General features: G+C 36.3%; 1 protein-coding gene across 2 annotated transcripts in view; it reads right to left on the bottom strand.

Annotated features, from left to right (window-relative positions):
* Positions 1–2184: 2184 nt before the first annotated feature.
* The window catches only part of NLGN4X (neuroligin 4 X-linked), a gene marked incomplete at its 5' end in the record, with an annotated part of 135071 nt that continues 121036 nt past the window's right edge, over positions 2185–16219 (bottom strand). For both annotated transcript variants that reach the window (XM_080343385.1, XM_080343384.1), the window contains 3 exons: positions 2185–3459; positions 12029–12818; positions 14676–14861. In XM_080343385.1, coding sequence (XP_080199511.1) covers positions 2610–3459; positions 12029–12818; positions 14676–14861 — 1826 coding nt within the window. In that variant the 3' untranslated portion in view covers positions 2185–2609. The remainder of the gene's footprint in view (positions 3460–12028; positions 12819–14675; positions 14862–16219) is intronic.

Raw genomic sequence — 16219 nt, forward strand, 5'->3', positions numbered from 1 at the left:
CTCTTCCCTCTATAAATCATACATCAGTCCAGATGTATTAAATTATTAAATCAACTTGATTGTAATTACTTTTAAAAGCTAAAATCATTCACTTACAGGAACTTTTTTTTACCAAATGTCACAAGCCTGACACAGTACTGTACATATTGCTAGCAGAAGACAATTGGAAGTACTAAACAAATACTGTAATTCACATTACAAACATAACCAACTGATTCTGATGCTAAGCATCATTACCTTTTTTTACTTTTTTCTTTTTTAACTTTTTTTTTTTTTTTTTTTTTTTTTTTAAGAGTTATGAACTGCTGCATCTCAGCTGAGGCATTACATAGGTGGTGGAAATGGCCTGGTGTACAGTCAGCATTAATAACATTATGTGATGGATCAGTAAAAAACCAAACTAAACCAAAAAAATAGTTTTCCATTTGCTACTAGTTCTATTTTGGGGTTGTTGCATCATCACTTTCCAGCCTGAGTATCCAGGTCAGGTTTATAGCACATTTATTTCCTTTGGAATCTGTTTTACGGCCTGCTACAACAAGGAGTTGTGCAGATGAATAGATCTCAGTGAATCACCCTCTCTTTGATTTTGTCAGGGTGACTAATCCAGGACATGTTGTTACAAAACAAAAAGCATAGAAAACAAGATGATGTACAAGGCATCTTGTGTTAGATACTTATGGGATAGATGATACTGATGCAGCTTAGTTGTGAATTAATAACAGAAAATACATCTGGGATGATCATGTTCAAGTGCAGACCAATTTGTTCAAATATCTTTGGTTACTGTCTCTTGATGATGGAGTAACTTTCGAAGATAAAATATAAAGCAATCTTCATCTGTGATAATTTATTTCTAGCTTTTCACACTCAAATCAGTTGTTTGAATCAAACTGCTAAGTCCCTCTGTTCGATAGCTCTGCTTGACCCCTGGTTTCCTAGCGAAGGAAGGGCAGAAGGGAATAACTAGTTAAGGATTTTGCCCTTCCTGAGAGTGATGCTCTCTGGGATTTTCAGTTTTATTCAGATGCAGAATGGCTGATGGCATTTCTGCTTCTCTCTCCATAATGTTTACCGGCTATGGAACTGCTGTGTAACCAGCAAAAAGAAGTATTTTCTGATGGGTACACTCAAGGACAAAACTGGATACTGGGCACCAACCATTTCTGAACCCTTTACAAAACAGCCAGCCGATAACCCACCTTTTCCCCACTTTCAAACTGCAGTTTTATTTTGTTTAGCAAAGCTAAGAAGGTGCTTTCTTAGCTGAGATTCTGCTGTAGCTGAGCTGAGATTCCACTGTAGCTGCTGGTGAATATGGAGCTAGTTTTCCCCAAATAAGGCTGATCAAAACACAGGCTTTGTTTGCTTTTGTCAGGGCACAAAACTCTTCCTAATGTATCACAATAACCAAGTACTACAAACTGGACTCTGAATATATATTATTGGATGTTTCTTGATTCAGTTCATCAAGCTTAAAACAGTAATTATTCTCTTTTGTGTATTTTTTCTCTATTTTCCAATCCATTGCTGTGTTGCAATTTAACAAAGGCTAACACAAAATTAAACTATAGAAAAGAAAAGTTTCAGAAAAGAACAACAATCTCCTATGAATACTTTAACATGCACTAGTGTAACCTGGAAGAGAAAATATGCAGGTCACACAGACAACTGTATCCTCTGCATAACACCATGGCCTCATATAAATGAAACATGTTAGAAAAAACGCATGTTTTTTTGCTTACCACTAGTAATTAAGAAGAAATTCCTCCTTTGGGCTTGGAGGAAACAGAGGTGATATGACTAATGTATATACACATAGGTCACAACCGAATGCACAATCTTTCTAAAAGCTCTTTTCAAACTGAAAACATCAATAAAAGCTTCTTTTTTTCTTTTGTTTGTTTGTTTTTAAACTCACAGCTATGTACATTTTTACAAAGTTTCTTTAAATATAGTTCAGGCTGGCAAGTCATCTCTTTGCACAGAACTATACGTATTTTACTGCATAGTCAGTCCTCCTCTTTTTTTTTTTTTTTCATTTTTGTTTTTAATAATAAAATTCTATTTCCCCCATCTGGATTACAGCTTCATATGCTGGGTAAAAGCCCATGGTGATGTCTTTGTTTTAACAAGGGCCATTCATGGTATGGCACATAAAGAATTTTTTAATTATTTTATTTATTAAAAAAAAACAAAACAAAACACCTGTACAGTCACTGGCTCTGTGTTCCAGAAGACTCTGCTTTTCTTGTTACACTCAAAACACCATTTTAAGTGACGACTCCTGGCCTCAACTTTCAATCAAAGTGGCTGATATCTTAAAGCAGTATCGTAACAGCAATGTACACTTTTCACATTTCACAGGGTTTGTAGTCGATCTTTAACATCAGCGAGTTTCTGTGGAAAGGATCAGTAAGAAAATAATGACTGTCCTTCTCTTTTACTTTTTACGTTAGATTTTGACAAGGTGTTCAATGGATCATATCACAACTTTTTCCTCTTCTTTTTTTTTTTTTCTTTTTTTTTTCTTTTTAAATTTTTGTTTGTTTGTTTTTGTTTTTTCTTTCTTCCAAGTGGCTTGTGAGGGTTGAGGGGGAAGGGCTGAGCTATACCCTGGTGGTCGAATGTCCATGGGGCAAATTTGTACTGTTTTGTCCTCCACTGAAGGTGTTGAAAGTATGCAAAGGCTGCATTCCTGTTAATGTATTTGGAATCATGGTTATGGTGTTGGGTGTCATTAGTGGGATGTCATCTGGGGACCTTCTCAAAGTAAGCGTGTAGTCAGGAGGACAGGTTAATCTCAGTGTGTCATGGGCCTGCAGCGATTCACACTCATGGTCATGTTCTAGCTGTTTCATCTGCAACGACATAATCTCTTCATTTTGTATGTGTGCAATATCATTGGTTGTGTTCCTCTGGGGGCTGGGGCGCCTGTGAGTCTCGTGACGCCGCTTGTCCTTCTTGTAATATAACGCAGCAAAAGCTAAAATATTAAGGAAAAGCAAGGATGCCCCCACAGCAATGGTGACGCTCAGCTCCGTGGAATAATCTCGTTTGTTTTCTATCAGAACTGTCGTATCCTCTGGAGCTGTTTTATGTGTGTCTTTCGAATGTTTGGGGTTGTTGGCAGGTGTCATTGCTGGGCGTTTTGTGGCTGGCCACAATTTACCAGGAGAACGTCGTGTCACATAAGGAAATGATGTCATGTCAGGAGGGGGGACTTTTGTTGTTGTGGAAACATACTGAAATATTTCATTCAGGTTGTGAAGGTGAGGTACGAGCTCCAACCAGAAAGCAACTTTTGTTGCTCGGTAGTGATCACGAACTCGAGGTTTCAGGCCAATATGCAGATAAAGCTGGTCTTTAGGATTGTATTTGGACCAGGCTACTTCTTCAAAGCGGTTGGGTTTTGTGTGGATGAACTTTGTATCCTGTGGAACAGGCTGGTTTGGATCCCTAAAAAATAAAAACAGGCAATATTATAGTCATTTAAAAACAAAAAGTAAAAATCAAAAAACCCCTTAGTCCTTTAGTTAAAGGTATATCCAGTAACTAACGTAACCTAAAACTAGAAGCCAAGAAAACCCTCTCAAGCTTAACAACAGATCACAGAAACACAGAATCATAGAATGATCAGGGTTGGAAGGGACCTCTGGAGATTATCTAGTCCAACCCACCTGCTAAAGCAGGTTCACCTAGAGTAAATCGCACAGGAATGTGTCCAGGCAGGTCTTGAATGTCTCCAGAGAGGGAGACTCCACAACTTCTCTGGGCAGCCTGTTCCAGTGCTCTAGCACCCTCAAAGTAGTTTCTCCTCATATTTGATGGAGCCTCCTATGCTTCAGCCTGTGCCCATTGCCCCTCATCCTGTCACTGGGCACCACTGAAAGGAGTCTGGTCCAATTCTCTTGACACCCACCCTTGAGATATTCATAAACATTGATGAGATTGCCTCTCAGTCTTCTTTCCAGATGCAGTCTCACCAGGGCAGAGTAGAAGGGGAGGAGAACCTCCCTCGACCTGCTGGTCATAATCTTCTTAATACACCCCAGAATACCATTGGCCTTCTTGGCCACAAGGTTCTTCTCTGCCCAGCTTGTCCAGGTCTCAGTGAATGGAAGCACAGCCTTCTGGTGTGTCAGCCCTTCCACCCAGTCTGGTATCATCAGCAAACTTGCTGACAGTCTCTTAATCCAGGTCATTGATGAACGGGACAGGACCTAACACTGACCCCTGGGGAACCCCACTAACTACAGGCCTCCAACCAGACTCTGCACTGTTGATCATAACCTTCTGACCTCTGCCATCTAACTGCCATCCAGTTCATGATCCATCTCACTGTGCATAAATTAACAGATGTTAATAAATAAAGGAAAAATTACTTACTGTACAGTGCATCTCAGACACTATAATACTTTTTTACATGAAAATGAAGAAAGGATTGTGCTGCAGTTTCCAAAATCTCATGTGAGGTTCTGTGACTCAGTATCACACTCCAAACCTGTCTTAGAGAGGTATTAACTACCTTTCCCTGTAGTAAAAGTTCAGGTTCAGCTCTTCTCAAGGTTTGACATAAACTTTCTCATTTAAGGCACCACTACTCCCACTGCTGTAAGTAGTAAATATGGACATCTAATACCTGTGGGTATGTTGGATTTCTATGTGACCATAAGAATTCATACTAGCTGTGTATATTACATAAAAAACTTCAAAACATAAAGTAGCAGGGCTAATACATGTAACTGGGGACTATTTCTCTTTGTGTTCCTTTACTGAACTATTATTCCCCCTTCATTCAAATATCTACTTTAAAGAAAAGCTTTTGAAGCATTTATGTCACAAATCTTTACATCATTTGCATTATAAAAATACTACTTGAAAGTCCCATGTTCTCATTGCTACTAAATAACTACTTTTAATGGCTGTAGAATGGTGATCCTTCATCCTGTCCCAGTGTGTAGGAATGAGAAATATATTAGCTGAGATCAACAAGTTTTACAGTAGCTAATTAGTAGTAGAGATGAGAGTAATACATTACTGAGAGATCATTTAAAAATTGGTAACCTAATATTTAACTGCTTTTCCTATCTTTTTTTTTTTTCCTCTTATAGGTTCAGATTAAAGACAAACCAATGGCACAAAAGGCATTTAAATGTGGTCAATGTTATGTATCTTTATAATTTTAGTAAACCTTGTGTAAATGTGACTTCATTTTTGCATGAAAATATACAGAAATTTAAAACTATTAATACTGAGTTCAACATTCTATTGTGCATGAGTTTGAATCCTCTTTTGCATCAAAACATATTTTCTGAGCCTTTGTGATACATTATACCAAAAGTACATGATTCATTTTCTGTGCATTACTCTAAGAACTTTCTGTTCTCCTTTCCATTCTCATATGCATTACTTTATTTCCTGTGAAAATGATTCCGGTATTTTCCTTTTCTTCCAATATACTGTTATATATGTTATGGGAATACCAAGACCCACTGCTCCTGATTTTAAAGCATGTTTTTTTCTTTTTCCGTTTTCAAAAGCTCATGGACATGATTGCCTACTTTAGCATTCCTTTGCTGTTCATAAAGAGCTATTCCTTAGTTCTTAAACCAGACTGGTAATTTGACTTAAATAATATTATGATTCCTGTATTCATCTGTTTATCTGAAAAAAAAAAAAAAAATACCTTTTTTGAGTGAAAGAAAGATTTTTTTTTTTCTATGTAATTTTTGTACTTTGGTTTACTTTTATAGTTTTAGATGTTTGTTGTTGTTTTGTTCAGTTTATACATGTATATATAGATATATTTTTTACTGTATCAAATCTTTCACATCTCAGTAAGATATAAACTACAGGTTTCAGAACTGTGGCTATCTCATCTATCTATCTATCTATCTATCTATCTATCTATCTATCTATTTTTCATTTTAGGTAATAATAGCTAGCCATATTGTGTTAATTCTAAACAAAAAGATAATTGTTTAGTAATTATTTATCCTAGCTGAAGCTAAAGGAGTAATGCTGACTTCAAAGTAGTACAGTGGCAGGTGTATGCTGCTACACTGAGGATTGTAACATGCATTCAAGAAAGAAATAAAAGTATTTATTTTGTACTTCAAGAACAGACTGAAAGACTTGGAAAATACAAAGAAGATATTGGCCCAATTCAGTATATCTGGTAATACAGTACTTTGGGGTTCAAGACATAAATTCGAAAGCAAAGTAAAAATCAGTAAGATTATAAAATACAAAGTATTTATCTTGTCAGAAACTCAAAATTCTGCAAGAGTGACAGCACAAAATCCATCTTGTGTTCTCCTCACTTCTTGTTCTCTTTCACAGCACAAAAGACTCTGGGAAAGTTCCTACAGAAGATGTAGAAATTAAGTTTGCTCACATAAACTAGTTGCAATTGATACACAGCAGAGAAGATGAAAATGAGCATTAATTTCAATGAGCCAAGCTGGATATGCACTTCTTTGATTTTTTTTTTTTTTTATATATATATACAAAAAAATAGCATTCCCTTTCCTTACTAATAGGCTATTAAACAAATAAATATAAATGTCCTTTTCCTTTCCCTCTCTTCCATTCTCTACCTTCATCTCTCCATTTTAACAATATTTATTAGGAATAGCCAATTATTCTGCCAGGTCCTCCAAAAGCAAGAGAGAAAATTACATTACATGAGGCTAGTCTTGTATTTCAGGATTTGTTTACATGGGTATGTGGGCATGAAGCTGTTTTTTGAAAGAAGAAACAAAAAAAATCAGCCAGCCCTAAAACATGTCATTTTTTTTTTACTGTGGCTGTCAGAATTCTACCACTGGATGATAAATATCTGGTTTGGTTTTGGTTTGCTTTTGTTTTTTTTTTCACAAGAAAATGCAATACCTAAGTCTAGGCTAAATAGAGGATCTAACAATGCATGCATCTTGGTTTTACAGATTAATGATAAATTTACCACAAATATTCAGTTGGTATAAATAAGATTTTTTACTTTCCTAGGCCCTTCTCTTGTGTACACTGGAGGCAATTCTTAAAATCATAAAGTTACAACTTGCGATATGTTAAGTCTTTTTCTTAGGAAGCTGGGTAGTTTATCTATTATGAACATTTTCCCAGTATTATAGATAGGCATAAAATAGAGATATAACATACATACAATCATTTGTCCTGTTTAATCAGATGTTTGACAACAATTTTGATCTATTACTTTTTTTTTTTTCTTCATCCTATTGCTAAAACAAAATCGATGATTTTTGTTGTTCATTTTGCTCTCTGATTTTTTTATTTTCTTCACCTTTAGAAGTTCAAACTTCCATTGGCTTTTTTAGCTTCTCACATCACCTTTGTGTTTCTGGACATTCTTGAGGCTCAAGTGTGAAGCTACAGAACAAAAGAATGCTAGGAAACCTTCCTTTAAAAATCTACTGCAAACATGGTGATAAAAATATAATCTCAGTAATACATTTTCAGTTCTATACTTCTTCCAGTAATGGTTCTCATGGGGACTAGATAACTTGTTTCCCAATCCCCCTAGTTTCAAGGGGGCTTTTTTTTTTTCTTCATCCTATTGCTAAAACAAAATCGATGATTTTTGTTGTTCATTTTGCTCTCTGATTTTTTTATTTTCTTCACCTTTAGAATTCAATTTAAACAGCTTCTCCATCAAAATATTCCCCTGTTATGAAAAGCCTGAGCTTGTCTTCATATGATGGAAGACCATATGATGGTCTTTCTTGTCTTATTTAAAGTGTTTCTTTATTAATGTGCAGAATCATCTGATTTCAGCTATCACTTTTCTCTCACCACTTTCAATCTGCACTGATTTTACTCAATTTAACATGTTGCTGTTTATAGTTTGTGGTTTTTTTTTCTCAGGTGATAGAAAGTAAATGTATCTGCAATGGATGCTGACTGAAGAGCAACACACGTTCTTGTTCACAAGGTGAATTAGTAGCTGACATGAGGGCAAATGAGGGAACTCAGTATTTCATATCTGGTAATAGTGACACAGGAAGAATGATGGGGAATCTTAAGAAGTTTTCTCTTATTTTCAATTCCATATAACATGTTGAAATACCATTCATCTTTTAACTACTTCTGCAATAGCAGTAGCTATCAGTCAGGACAGTGGGACTGTTAACGTTAATGCACTTAAAGTGTTTTATTCTTCTGTGTCTTTCTCTAACTTTATTGGAGAGTAAAATATCGTAACAGTTACATACTGAGTCTGTCTCCAAGACACTGAAAGGCCCCTTAATAATTTATTTTCTTTGAGTAGTCCTCTTTTTTCCATATCAAATAACAACATCAACCAACCAACCAACCAACCAAACAAAAACTATGTGGCATTTCTTCATGTTTCCACTAACTTTTCATGTTGTCATGATATTAATAATGGTACAATCATTCCTGTCTGAAGCACTGGTACACAAGTGTATTTTCCCTTACTTCCTTTCCTCACTTATCACCATCATCTCCCACTGTTGCCATGCTTCCGGTTACCTATTATTACTACTAAAGAAAGCAAACCGTAAGTCCACCATTTTGTTTGACTAATGCAGATTGGCCAGTGAAGACAGTTATTTTTTCAGACAACAACATCAAATAGAAATGCAACAGTCTCATAAAGGAGTTCACAAGCAATTGATCTGAAAATGCACTTAAATCATTGTAAGTTTAAGTGTGTCTTCCATTAGAAAGCTAAAGTGAACAGAAAATGCAGACATCCTAAATAAGACAGGTTTTTGTTTCTGAATCAATGGTAGTAAAATAATTCCAGAGTATTTATCTGAAGTACAAAGAAAACAAAGGTACACCCTTTAGGCCTTTATCTTTCCCATCACCAGCCTAGGTAGAACTGGATAAATGGGAGCCAAAACAAAGTACTATAACTCCTCAAAAGAGAGTAGTTTTCAGAAACCTGACAGAAGCCTCTAATGAGAATGTGGTGTTGTATCTGCTTTATGAAACTTCAAATCCTTCTTCACAAGAGCGTAACTGGCAGAGTATCTGTGAAGGACTGGCACACTACCCCTCATACTCTTCACTCTCCTCGTGCTGATCTATCTGCAAAGGTTGTTTCATGAACCTAACTAACAGAACATTTGAGCATATAAAATTATCGTTACAGTCAGGATTGTACTACTGGCAGCAGACTGAAGCTTAAAGTGTACCTCTTAATGAAGCTCTCACATATAATTTTGCACATAGTGGAACCCAAAGCCATATTTTCATGTTGTTTTTGTATCCCAAATGTAGTTTGTCATACTTGTTCTGTAACAAATTGCTTTCCTATTTCTGCGGCATGTAAAAAACATAGTTTTGAAATGGCTAAAATTAGTGTTAAGGAAAAAAAGTTATAGCACAGTAGAAAATGGGAGGATTAGCAAAATGCAGCTTCCAGGTATTCATTTCAAGCACAATCCATTTGCCATTAAACAGTCACTTTAATTGTCACCTCCTATTTGCTGGCTTCAGTAACTGACTCCAAAGTAAAGCACAATAAACACACCATGCTTTGTGCTGTGTCTTTGACACCTAGTGATTTTACAGGATTGACCTACCCAGCCTTGGCTGTAGACCCATTAAAAAAATGTGTGTTTTTTATCAGTGGGTGGTATGTCAGTTAAAAGCCCAGCAGAGTTCATCAGAATGATGCTCCATCTGAGCCATAATTGTACAATAAGTACCTGGATGAAGCCTCTGTGGGAGAGTCATCAAGGCTGGAAAAGTCTCAGAGACATTAAAATTAGATAAATAAATCTGCAGTTTTAATGTTCAAAGCTCACCTACAGGGAAATGTGGAATAATAAAATCTTGCAGTTAACAGATTTTTCATATGTGTTACCATAGGTACAAACACTAAGAAAGCAAAGTTCTAACTGAATAAGGGTGGAGAAAAATCAATTAAGAGAAAGGGTGGGAAAAAAAACCCCAACAACAGAGTCTTGAACCATATCTATCTTTTTGAGAGCTGGAGGACCAAAGTGGGCACATGGATTTCCATGTGGAGAGGAGAAGAACTGTTACCCCAGATATGTGCCTGTTTATCTAAGCGTGAAGCACTACAACCTTCCCTTTTCTGTTGGAAGCACCAGAGATGCAGAGCAAATATAATCTTAAAATAGTATTTTCCTCCAAGTATTCTCTTGTACTATCCAGAAAAGGTAATCATTGTTCCTATAAATGAAGAAAAAAACAAACAAAAACAAACAAATCCCCTCCCCAACAACAAGGTAATGCTTCTTGCATTGCTCTTTTCCTTTCCTTGTAAAAAGTGAAATTTTACAGCTAAAGGTCATTTTTAATGACACATATTTCAGACTGTCTCTAAAGGGCCAAGTTTGTAAGAAGATATACCCCATTCCTGTCTCATCAACAATGGTGAAGTTTCAGAAAGGACTAATAACTCTCCTAAAGCCCTTGTTGTGCCTTTAGGTGGGTTAATTACCAGAGAACTGGGTGATGGCATGCATAGCCTGGTGAAATTAGCTTTCAAGTAGCAACAGCTGGAAAGTGTTTGCAATAACGAGTAATGGTGGCAGCTGGGGCTCTGAGAAGCTCCTGTCAGCCTCAAAAAATTGCTTGAATATGACTACAGGGAACAGTCATAAAGTAATTGTAAATAATAGTGAGACTGCGGAGTTCTTGTATGTCCATAATAACTCCAATGATGCATATTTGTGAGGATCTGAAGTCCTCTATGTATATGCGGCACTTCATCTATAAAAATAAAGACAGACTGATGCTATAATATCTTTCTGAGTGGTACAGCCAGCATACTTCATTCTCTGTCCAAAAACCAAGATTTCAACCTGAAGTGTGTCCATCCCAGTACTGATGACTTCTTCTTGCCAAATACATCTAAATATTCCACAGTCCATTTGCTATTGTTGCAGCACTGTGGGATTTCTGCATGCAAAATATCTGATTGTCTAAAATGCAATGCAACAAAAGCTTTCTTTTTGCCTTGCATATTCACCTGAAGCATTTGTTTTTAACTCAATTCATGTTTGAGATTTTTGTTAAGACTGCAAGATCTCTCTCCCTTGAACATCATTTGGATTCATTAAATGCTGCAAGAGCTGCTGAAGCCTCTGAGTGTTTCACACTAGGCATTTCTGATTTCTTCTTATATAGCTGCACACCATTCACTGCAGTGCAGTAAAGCTGCAGTTTCTAGAGCCCTATCCTGCCATTAAACATTCATTGGAAAGATTTACAGCCCCTTTGTGCCACGAGTATCTTTGTTTCAATTCAGTATGGAAAACTCAAGGTTAAAAAAAAAGCCCTTGCTGCTCAAGAAAAACACTGCAATCCTCTTTAAATGAATGCTATAGGAAGAAGAGAGAATTTATTAATAGCATTCACAGATTAAGCTGCTTTGAGAGTTCTTTCCTTCATGTTTACAGCTCTGTTTCAGCAAAACATTGATGTCTTTATTTTGTTTCATAAGCAGAATTAATTTAAATTTCTAACCTTCTCAAAGCAAAATTTATATCTGAGTCACTTCTTCATTCCAGTCAAGTACTTATTACTGCCATTATAGCCCTCAGAGGGAAAAATCTTTCCAGTGTCTGTCTATCTGTTCCAATGCCTCCCTGAGTCCCCATCCCTGTGAAGGTTGCTAAAAACAAAACTTCCTTTCTTTTGTAGCAGATAAGTGCTATCTGCCTGACAGATCCTTCTTCGAGTAGCAGACATTTTGCCTCTGATTTTTCAGTATCTCAGTGAGCCGCTTTTTGTCTGGGACATGCTTTGTCTTAATAATTGCCCTATTTTTTGAATCAAAAATACAGTGCATTATTATTCTCACTGAGCTACTGAAAGAAAATAGTTTGAGGGAACACACTAATTAAAGATCTATTAAATATGAATAAGCCCTAGTTACCTTCTCTCTTACACAAATAATGCTATAACACTACTGCAAGATCAGGGTTTGAAGCGACTGCTATGGGAACCTGACTATTTTAGAAGTTTGTTATCGACAAGAAGGAATGCTGGAAGTCAAACTTACCCAGTTTTGGCAAAGTTTGTCCAGTATGTCATAACCACTGCACTGAGCATGACATCATTCTTGGAAAAGTTGCAGTTGAACAGTTCTGTGGGGCCAATCATAGGAATCCCAAACACATAGGGGACTTCATCACCATGAGCTGAATCAGCCCAGCTGGGTTTCATTTCACTTTGGCAATGGTGATAAAACGCATAGAAATATGTTGGAGATCCATACTGAGCATGCAGATCAGCAGTAGCAACAGCTGGAGCAACCCACTGGTGGTCTGTAAAAAGAGCAACCAGGGTCTTCCGTCGGGTTTCAGGGTTTTCTTTGTCTGCCCAGTCGGTGTACATGAATTTAATGGTCTCTCGCAGTGTATCTTTCCCTTCTGGATAACCATATAGATTGTCCACAAAATTGGAGACGGAAAAGTCAAAATCATTGGGGGAAACACCATCTTCATTGTCTACAATGCCGTCCACAAATTTTAAACCTTCCCCTTGATTCACGCCCAGCATTATATCATAGTTAAGGAATTCCCCTTGCTCCATAAGAATCTGAGGGTCATCTGGAATCACATCTCCATCTATCACAGGCCCAAAGGCAATGTGGTACGTGGCTGGAGTGATGGTCTGTTGAATAAGTTCTTTGTAATTCTTATTCCGAAGACATTCAACCAAGTCAGTGGTATCCAACATGTCACAGCCCACTTTATCTGCCAATATCCGAGTGTACTTGGCAGGCTGGTAGTTCACTGCCCAGCTGGACAGGGCTGTTCCACTCTGTATGATTGCCTTTTGGAACAAACCTGCAGGTGCAAATGGTTTAAATGCAAATCCAATTATATATTTAAAAATATATTAAAAAAAATAAAAGCAGCTTTCACTAAATAAAGAAAATTTTGATTATAAAAACCTAAAGGACGCATATACCTAAATTGCAAGTCAGTTTCCATATATTCTACTTACTTCTCCCTTTTTATAGTATCTCTAATAGGCTACTAATTAAAATCTCTCCTGTTCTTGATGTTCACACACACAAAAGTTTCAGGTTATAGTTTCAAGAACAAAACTCCTACTTGTACTGCATTTTTCTTGCATCTTTAATGGAAGTCCCCTAGTTTTAGCACAGTGATATTCCTGTAAAAATTTCTTTAAGGGAGTTGCAGCTACAAGCAATCATATCCTCTTCACCTTGTAAATGACTCTCATAAATATGCTCTTCAGTATTTTAAAGGTCAAATGAAAATTACACACTCATTTCCTTCACAGAAACAATGTATCATATAATTTGAAAAAATCTGCTCTGCTAAAATGAGCTTAATAGGCTTGAGTCTTCTATTCTTACATAATTTATTGTTTACCTTCTTAAATAAATAGTGTGTGTGTGCACGTTAGTACTGCCTATATGTTAAATTAAAATATTTTAAATATTCTGGAAGAGAGTAAGATGTGATTCATTAGTTCTTTCTGGTTGTTTTATATGCACTAGTATAAATAGAGACGAAAGACCAAGTCTGAGGAAACTCTTTGTGTTACCAGAGCACTTAAAAACAACTGAGGCTTACTGGTGAATCTGCTTCATCTGTTTTTTCCCGGTAAGATCACTAAAGTGACCTACTTCATACTTAAACTAAAACGCCTGGTCCTCTTCTGCGCCTGGTTTCTATTGTCAAGCTCTTAAAATGTCAAAGACAGCAACAGCTACAAAAACATTTAAAGACCTTGAAACATTTATGTGAAAACCTGGCTGAGGTCGATATACCTTTGTGATGATTTCTTACTGTACATGCTACAAAATCTCAGTGCTGTGATTAGTTGAGATTTTCATGGTTCCATCTACTGGATTTTGGCACGACTTACTCAATATTTATTTGCTGTGCCATATTTGTATCAGTAGCCTAAACCGTCAGGCATAATTCTATGTATTCCTAAATAGGGAGTGTTTACAAGCAGTTCTTGGGCAATTGTTTGCTAAGGCTCAGTCTTCTGACATAGATTTCTACCTGTTTTGATGTGAAAGAAGCAGGATGGACTTCTAAATCCTATACAAATTTTGTTCTGTCTTCTTTTATAAATTCTTTGTAAATTTGGTCTTATCATCATTAATAATTATTATTCAATACTGGTGCTGTACATTCTCATCTGTCTTTTTTTTTTTTTCTTTTTTTGAAACAGTGAGGTGTTGAGCATAGGAATCCCACAAGTCAAACACTAAAATCTTAATAACTCTATGTGGCATCACATAGTATTTGTAGGGAGTTAAATACATTTTTAAATAACGTTATGTTATTATTAAGTAAGGAAAGCATCTAAATACAAGCTGGAAGTGCAGAGAAAAGTGTGTAAAAAATGAAAAAGGTCACTGCCTTTTTCCATTTTAATTAGAACAAATTATTTGATAGAAGAGCCAATGGAAACTGTTGATAAAGCTAAAAAAGTGCACTGCCCATGGCATTTGTTGGATGAAATTTCTCCTCTAATGGCATTTAATTTTTCATTAAAAATATTTATATTGTCTAATACAAATCTAGAGGAGTAGATAGTAGGAATTTTACAAAAATTACAGACCTCATGTAATTCTAATCCAGCATATCTCTTATGGCCATTTTTGTTACATTATATTGTATTTAAAAAAAAAAATGCCTTGCTCAGAAGACTGTTACCTTCTGAATAGTGAGAGAGTGTCAGGAGACTGACACAGGAAGCTCCTGCCCCAGATCCAAAAATAGTAACTCTTTTTGGGTCTCCTCCAAAAGATCCAATATTTTCTTCAATCCAACGTAAAGCTTGGATTTGGTCAAGCAATCCATAATTGCCTTTTGCAGCTTGGTCCCCAGTGCTTAAAAAACCTATAAGGCAAAAAAAGAAGATAATTTTAGTTCACCGGATAAAGAATTAGCTATAAGGTATCCACATATTCAAAATGTATCTTCCCATCTTTTCCTCTTCTTTAAAGGTCGTAGTCCTAGTTAAATGTCTCCAGTGCAGGCAGTGGAAATCATTCTGTAGGCTGTTTGGTTTTGCTTTATTTTCCTCTACTGAAGAGGTCACATTTGTGAAAAAATCATTATTTCCTTTTTTTTGAAATAATTCTTTATCAATGCAACAATACAGACTGAAAATTTTAAATATTTGATAAATGTGAGTGAGGTACAAAAACTTAGGAAATAATCTTTGTTCAAAGAAGTGAGATACCAAGTCTTCCTCTGAGAACAAGGCTAACACATTAATTTAAAAGCTTCTTGCAATGAACCAACATTGTTGAACTACATAGTTCTTTAAATTATTGTACTCGTGATGTGGATAGACATATTCAGAAATAGGAAAAGAAGGATGAAGAAAATAGTAAAAGTAACAGGAAAAATCCTACGAAAAAATTACACTCCAGTTTCACAGAGGATATTCATTAGGAAGATAGCAGATAAATTCTCAGCAATTCAGCCTTTGCTTGGGAGATTTTATCTGAACAAATCAGGTCTTGTCTCTTTCCTTAGTAATTACAGGGAAAGCTACATTGCTATTTTTTGTTCCTGTACTGTGGTTATCAGATTTTACAAACAAAGCATGACACGTTTGCTGCTTGTCTTGCAACTGAGAACAAAGTGACCAAAAGACTAGCACTGAGATTATTTCGTTTTTCTGAAACCAGCTAAGCTGAAACATTGCAGTTATCTGTGCTGCCTATTATTCACAGTTAAGACCTCGTGCTACATCCAAGTTACCACATCAAGACATGTACTCACACTCTTACTTTTAACTCCCACAGACCTTTTCCTGTCAGAGAACTGGAAGTCAGGAGTCTAATAGAAATACTTTACAGCATATGGAAGTTTTCAGATGGACATCACTGATTTAGGCACCGCTGACAGCTGCTTATCAAGACAAAACAAGGAAATCACTTGGCTGGTATTTCCAAGCTAATTATCAGTTAAGACAAATTTGACAGAAGAGAGCCCCAGGACTCAGAAGATTTGGCATTCTGGAGCAGTTTGAGATGAGACAGTCTGGAATCTTGAGCCACCTTAGCTTGCTGTGACAAGATCTTAATACTCCTATGAAGGACTGCAAGGAAAGCCTGAGTTCTCTAGGGTAAAAAAGGCCTAGCAGTACATTTCACCTGCTTTGGCAAAGAGGAACAACTCTCTTTGCACTCTCTAATTACATTTTGTCAGTGAGAAGAATGAAAATTCACAAGATGGAAGGGATT

Source organism: Nesoenas mayeri (assembly GCF_963082525.1).
Source record: "Nesoenas mayeri genome assembly, chromosome: 1".
NCBI lineage: Eukaryota > Metazoa > Chordata > Aves > Columbiformes > Columbidae > Nesoenas > Nesoenas mayeri.